General features: G+C 52.4%; 1 protein-coding gene across 3 annotated transcripts in view; it reads right to left on the reverse strand.

Annotated features, from left to right (window-relative positions):
- LRRC20 (leucine rich repeat containing 20) overlaps nt 1-6,604 on the reverse strand; it is a 9,255-nt gene extending 2,651 nt beyond the window's left edge. For 2 of the 3 annotated variants that reach the window (XM_009325794.1, XM_009325792.1), the window contains exons 1-3: nt 6,432-6,604; nt 5,124-5,273; nt 3,298-3,465 (exon numbers count right to left, since the gene is read on the reverse strand). In XM_009325794.1, the coding sequence (XP_009324069.1) occupies nt 3,298-3,465; nt 5,124-5,273; nt 6,432-6,513 (400 nt within the window). In that variant the 5' untranslated portion in view covers nt 6,514-6,604. The remainder of the gene's footprint in view (nt 1-3,297; nt 3,466-5,123; nt 5,274-6,431) is intronic. The other variant, XM_009325793.1, reaches the window with a different exon arrangement.
- Between the last annotated feature and the right edge of the window lie 383 nt (nt 6,605-6,987).

Genomic DNA, 6,987 nt, shown 5'->3' on the forward strand with positions numbered 1-6,987 from the left:
AAGAGTTAAAAGCACTGACATTAATATATACACAATTACATTCCAGGGGTAAGAGCTCATTGATATGAAAAGGGCAGTTCATGGCACTAAACGTCTCCTTTCAGAGCCCAGACTCCAGGCAAGCATTAATTAATCTCCTTTTACTCCTGTTTCCCTTTAGCTGGAAAACATTACCTACCATCTTCAGCTCAATATGTCTTAATAGGTGACTCAGCCCTCTTTCAGCAGGTGCTTTTAGTCTGGTTTGCAGCTCTGCTATCAGCTCCTTCAGCATCACTGAGAAGGCAGAGGAGGACAGGCAGGACCAGGAATGGTACACAGCTGCTGCAGCAGCACCAAACCCCAGCTATCTGCAATATTCCTACTGCTACAGAAAGCCCCAGTCCTCCCCCAAACTCCATCTCCTACCCATAACCTGTTAGAACATCCTTCTCTCACCTACCGGTCTCATCTGGAGCAGGGTCCTCAACTCGTTATTGGGCTAAATGGGGCAACCTGGGTCCCAAACTATAAAACCCTGCAAAAAGCAGCCCTTACTCTCTTCTGTGCTGCTGGAGCAGCTCCTTCCTATGCTGGGCTGGCCGGAGGAATGTAGGCACTGCTGCTGGAGAACAGCACCAGGATGAACTTTCAGACATCTCAATAGCTTCTCCAAGGATGCTTGTAGCAGATGAGTTGTACATGCATGCAGAGGAGGAAAGAGAAGATGCCATCTCCTGCAGCCTGACCTAAGATCTCCTGGGGTGAAATGAGTGTGAAGAGCTCAAATCCTACTCAGCTGTTAAGGAAAAGCAAAATCTGTGCTGGTAAATTCAAGCTGATGGGCTTTCCTTAACTCTCCTTCCCCTGTTGCACCAGGCTAGTGTGTGGGAGGAAAAGGTGTATATATAAATAAAAGCTCATAAATGATATATAAAACTGTATTAGCATATAAAAATGCATATATATGTATAAATGCAAACTCATGTGCAGATAACTGGCACCAAAGCTCATCCCACAGCCTGGCTGCAAGCTCCCAGGGAGCTTGGTCCCTGTGCTAGCTCAGCTTTGAAGGCTCAAGGGCAATCCAGGAGATTTCACCATGGTCCCAGAAGGCGAAACTGGGGATGAGATGCTTTTCCTTGGATGTGAAGGACTTGAGCTGTTGCAGCTCTCTGGATGCCCCACTCCCTGGGAGGCCATTGTGTGAATGAGCCCAGGAGGTATTGGGGAAGGTACCCAGGAGTGATGCAATTGCCCAAACTTTTGTTTCCTTGGGAAAATGGGCTGCAAGGCCAGTGGCTTCCTAATCTCTACCTCTTCCCTTTCCAGAAAATGCATAAAATAGGCTAATCTTACCTATTTTCAGAAATAGTGTGGCCAGCAGGAGCAGGGAAGTGATCGTGCCCCTGTACTCGGCACTGGTGAGGCCGCACCTCGAATACTGTGTTCCGTTTTGGGCCCCTCACTACAAGAAGGATGTTGAGATGTTGGAACGTGTCCAGAGAAGGGCAACGAGGCTGGTGAGGGGTCTGGAGAACAAGCCTTATGAGGAGCGGCTGAGGGAGCTGGGGTTGTTTAGCCTGGAGAAAAGGAGGCTGAGGGGAGACCTCATCACTCTCTACAACTACCTGAAAGGAGGTTGTAGCGAGGTGGGTGTCGGTCTCTTCTCCCAAGTAACTGGCGAAAGGACGAGAGGAAATGGCCTCAAGTTGTGCCAGGGGAGGTTTAGATTGGATGTAAGGAAAAATGTCTTTACTGAAAGAGTGGTTAAACATTGGAACAGGCTGCCCAGGGAAGTGGTTGAGTCACCATCCCTGGGAATATTTAAAAGACGTGTAGATGAGGCGCTTAGGGACATGGTTTAGTGGGCATGGTGGTGTTGGGTTGATGGTTGGACTCGATGATCTTGGAGGTCTCTTCCAACCTTAATGATTCTATGATTCTATGATTTCTGCAGCCAGACAGCATTGTGCTCGTTACTAAGATATGTCCCTGAAACATTTTGGCTTGAAATTGTTAATTTCTACCCTGTCATTATTTTTCTGAGTCTGATAACAGCAGCCAAGGGGAGCCTGAACGTGTGGTGACCAAGCCTGGCAGCCAGCTTTTCTAGCTACCCTCTCCCTGAGGATTAATTGAGCTGGGTACAACCCGTGATGCATCCTTTCCTCCCTGCATTTAACCAGGGAAAAATGCAACAGAAAGCTGCATTCCCTTCCTGCAGCAGCCTGCTTGCACAAAATGAGTGGGAAATATGAAGTCTGGAGACCTCAGGTCCTTCATCAAGTCTGACTGAAGTTGGCCAATTACACTCAAAAAGCGATGGAGGGAACTGAGAGTGAGACAGCTCTCTCCAGAAGGTGCGAGGAAAAAAAAGGGGTGAGGAAAACCCAAGTCTTTTGCTGGCTCTCATGGAAGCAGTATTTAAAGTCTTGCGTTTCTACAGGCATGGCCAGGGAGCAGCTGATGCTGTTAATAAAACTCGTGTTGTAGGGAGCAGCTTTCCCAGCAGCAGCTGAAGCCATCCCAGATAAAACAGCAAAATTGGGTGGACTCGATATCCGTCTCCCCGGGGATCCGTGCAGGCTGTGGGATGCTCCAGCCTGGGCTCTTTGAAAGCTTGCTCCTAAATAGATCCCCTTTTATCTACGTGCAACAGCTGCCCCTTTTGCCCAGCTTTTGGGAGCTCCAAAGGCTTCAGCTTTGCGCATGAAAGATTTTCCTCTGACTGCAGGCTTGGGGGACTAGCTGCTCTTACCATTCCTTTCATTTCTCTTTTTTTAGGGGATTTCATAGTGTTATGGCTCCTATTTGCTCTGGGAAATGTTCAGGAGGGCTTGTGCCCTTACTTTGCCTGGCAGCAAACATCCCAGCCCAGCATCCTTGGGGGCCGGGTTCTGCAGTCGGGTCTATTTTTTTGTTAAATCTGGTGATTTTGAGTCACAGCCGGAGCTGCCTTTGAGAGCCACATCCCAGCAGGGTGAATGGGGCTTGGTTCCCCATATGCCTGCAACAGCTTTGCCCCAGGAAGGCAGTGCAAGCATTAGCAAAAGCAAGTGGCTAACAAGGCTCTGTCTATTTAGCATCTCCCCTGCACTCGTGTGCCCTTCCCCCTGCCGAATTCATGCTCCTTTTGCTGGATCACTAAGCCATCCCTCGGCCTGGCTGCCTCTGCAGGGGATGGTGGACCGTGAGCAAAGCTTCGAGCCAGCATCCCTCCCTGCCCAGGGATGTGGATCCGCACCACCGCTGGGAAGTGCAGCTGCCCTGGGGTGATGCTCAGCCTCACCTCCAGTGGGAAAAGGTCCTTCTCACCTGCGATCTCGTTCTCTTCCAGGTCGATGGTCTCCAGGGTGGCGACGGCAGCCAGGGGCTCAGGGAAACGCCGAAACCTGTTGCGGGAAAGGTTGATGGCCCGGAGGTGTAGCAGGGAGGTGACTTCCTCGGGCAGGCGGTGCAGGTAGTTGCCTGCCAGATTGAGCTCTGCAGTTTGGGGAAGAGAGGAGGGAGGTGGTGGGGTGGGGGGGAAAAAGATGGTAAAATAATTAATGCATAGCTTAGTTTACAGCCTCTGTCCCCCATGGGCTGCCAGGTCCAACAGTGGGATTCCAACTCTAAAAATGGGATTTTTTGCTCATCTCCATGGCTTGCCACCGTACTTTGCCTGCTGTGAATACTGCCTTTAGGAGTGATATGTTTCTTGGCTTCCTCAGGCTTCCCTAATGAAACCCGTGCAGCATTTCGCAAACAGGGGCTGTAGAAATAAGCAATATTTCTTAGTGAAGTTGGTGCAATTCCCCCCCAGTGGACATTTGTCATGGCTTAAGGCTAGTTTTCTATCTTCATGTGCCTGAACCCCTTCTGAGGTATAAACAGAGTGGTGGAAGAAATGTATTTATATGCAAAAAATATCTGTTCTACAGAGTTTAACCCTCTGTGATGCTTCCCCCTCAGAAATGAGCTCCTGTGGGGCCAGGAGCAGCACTCCTGTGTGACAGACCATTAGCCATGGGAACAGGAACACAAATCCTGCTGTCCCAGTGCCCTTCTCCAGTGACACAGGGCTTTCTGCTCTATAAATACCCACGCAAGCTGCCCTACCCCTGCTAATACCTGGTATTTATAGGTCCTGCCTTATTCAGGCTGGTGCAAGGCTGTCCCCAGCCCTGGGGCATCACTCCCCTGTGACAGCCCTGCTGAGGCCCAGCATGTTCATCACCAGAGCAATTTGTTCACTGGCAGAGCAAAGCCCTTGCTGGGAAATGAGACTTTTTTTTGCCTCAGGGCTTGCCGTGCTGTCTAGAAAATGAAAATTGATTTCTTTTGCTTGATGTGTTTCTTTTCTCCAGCCTAGGGGAGTTTTCACGGATGATGCTCCAGCTCCAGTACAACACGGGAAGCCTCCCCAGACACCCACCATGGTGGCACTTGTGCAGTACATTGTATGCGCAAAATATTTGCTTCTAAAAGCTGCCAGAGCCCTGGGCGCTGCTGCAGGCGGACAAAGCCCCGGTGCAGTCCCCAGTGTCCAAAACCATGGTGCTGGATGCTTTAGCATGTTTTAGCAGATTAGCTTCTGGCTGCTTTTGCTGGGCTCTGCAGAGACGTGTCCCCATGGCACCAGCCATGCACTGATGACTGTCCCCATCTCCTGCAGTGAGTGGAGCAATGAGCAACTATCACTGGTGTCTCATGATGGGGGCTAATTAGCCAGCAGCAAGCCAGCATGCCTCCTGCAGCCTGAAATGCCCCATCTCTGCCATGCACCATTATGCCTAGGCTGCCTTTCCCATCCTCTTTCATCCCCAGCCCCATCCTCGGAGGGAGATGGAGGATGATGAGTGACCCTGCAGCAGCCTGGCCGCTGCTGAGAGTGGCCGGAGGTGTGGCAGGGCATGAGTTTGGGAGGGTGGGTGAGAGCAAAACCAGTGCCCTCTTCCTTCAAGGGCCGGAAAGGGTAAAGGAAAATGGATTTTTGGGGGCTGAACTAGTGCTTGGAATGAGGTGTGAGTGCAGAGGAGCAAAAACTGCAGTGGGGAAACTCTCTGGTGCTGTGTCCTGTCTGCGGCTGCCTGGGGCCTCTTTTCTGGGTCCCAGGGGTTTGGAAGTGGCTGTTGTGAAGGAGTGGGGCTGTCCCTTACCTCTCAGCTGGCTGAAGGTGGTGACAAATCGGCTGGTGAGGGACTTCAGCTCATTGTTTGCCAGGGAGATGTTGTGGATTCCCTCGGTGACACTCCTCATGGCTTTGTAGATGCCGATGGGGAAGGTCATCAGTTTGCAGTTGGCCAGATCTGCCCCCAGAGAGACCCATGCACCTCATAATGCACCCAAGGTGGGATGGAGCAATGCTTTCCATCTTGTTTTCCACCCCTTAATGCTCAGTTTGCCTGTCTGAGTGCTGCCGCTCATGGATGCTGTAATGTCTCCTGCCATACTCCTCTCCATTGCAGGGATCTTTGCAATCACCTCCACAAGCACCAATAGTTTGTTCCCATCAGCAATGCTAAGACTGTTCTGCCCCCACTTATTGTTCAGCCCCAAATCACATTGCATTTACCTCCACGCCGCAATGTCCTTCTGCAAACACTCAGCCAGCCTGTCCATGTCTAATAATTTCAATAATCCCCCTTCCCTATGGCCCTAACCCCCCGGGGAAGGTTGAGCATCACAGGGACACGTCCTCCACTGCTGATGGAGATGGAGCAGGGCTTTCCCTGGGTGTGCTCCTGGCTGGATTTCTCATGATGATGGGCACGTGCCCCATGGCAAGCAGCAGGGAGGGAAGAGGATTTGGCTGTGCTTCCCACGTGTTGGCATTTTTGTTTCTGTGTTTCCCCTCCTGGGAAGTGCCAGGGGATGGAAACCCTGTATCCCAACCCCATGATGCCCACCCAGGCTCTGCCCCCTCCCCAAAGTCATGGTGGGGGCTGCACAAGCTCGGTCCTCCCCACTTATCGTCTCACTGAGGAAGATGTCGAGAGGCTGAGCGATGAAGCTCTGATTCTCAGCGTACACTGGTTTATACCCCAGGGCTGGGAATCCAGCACGACTGAAAATGAGCAGCTTTTATCTTTCTCTTTTGATGAACTGCGCATGAGTCTCGGATATTAGCTAGAAACAGGGAAATTGCAGCAAAACGCAAATCTGACAAGGCGATGCGGGGAGAGGTCTGGCTCCTGCCATTGCTTGCAAAGGGGGACTTTATCCCTGGGGCATGTCCCACGGGATTATGTGCCGTCACTGGGAACCCGCTCAAACTTTGGGAGGGCTGAGAGCCCTTTGGGGGAGCCTGTCCCTTCCCCAGGGCTGCGGGAGCATCGGGTGCAGCACCCAGAGGGGGGACCGACAGCTTTTTTTAGACCATGGCAGCAAAAAATAGAGCCCTGCTCCCGGATACCCGATCCTTCTCCAGGCCCCAAGTGGGAGCCGAGCCGGAGCGCCGGGCTTACCAAGGGAATCCGTTTTGTTCTCCACCGTGTCGTTCACCTTCCTGGCCACCCGGGCCACCGCCTCACCCATCCTCTTCTGCATGCGGGCACCCGGTCCCACCGGGGACGTGCTTCGGCCAGGGGGATCCACGGCCAGAGGGAGAAACCAGCCACTCCGGCCCCTTGGGAGAGGGGTGCTAAAAATAACCGGCGGGATCAGCATTCCCAGGGGAGGGAGGGAGGCTGTGCTGGGGCTGGCATGGCTCTCAAGGTATGAGATTCCCAGCTTTCCAGGATGGTACGTTTGGGATATGGGGATACATCCCCTTTCCAGGTTTGGGATATGGGGACGTGTCCCCTTTCCCGGTGACCTGGGGATGGTGTAGCCCTCGGGGCACGGGATTCCCAGCCTTTGCGGTTGGTACATTTGGGATATGGGGATATGACCCCTTTCCTGGTGACTTTGACCAGCTCGGCTCAGCCAAAATGTTCTGGCAGAAGGAGCCCTGGACACGACGACCCGTCTTGCGCGGCGAGTCCCGGCGGAGGACGGGTCCCTCTCCCCCCAAAACGCTCT

This window comes from Pygoscelis adeliae, unplaced genomic scaffold (genome assembly GCF_000699105.1).
Source record: "Pygoscelis adeliae isolate BGI_AS28 unplaced genomic scaffold, ASM69910v1 Scaffold4, whole genome shotgun sequence".
Taxonomy (NCBI): Eukaryota; Metazoa; Chordata; class Aves; order Sphenisciformes; family Spheniscidae; genus Pygoscelis; species Pygoscelis adeliae.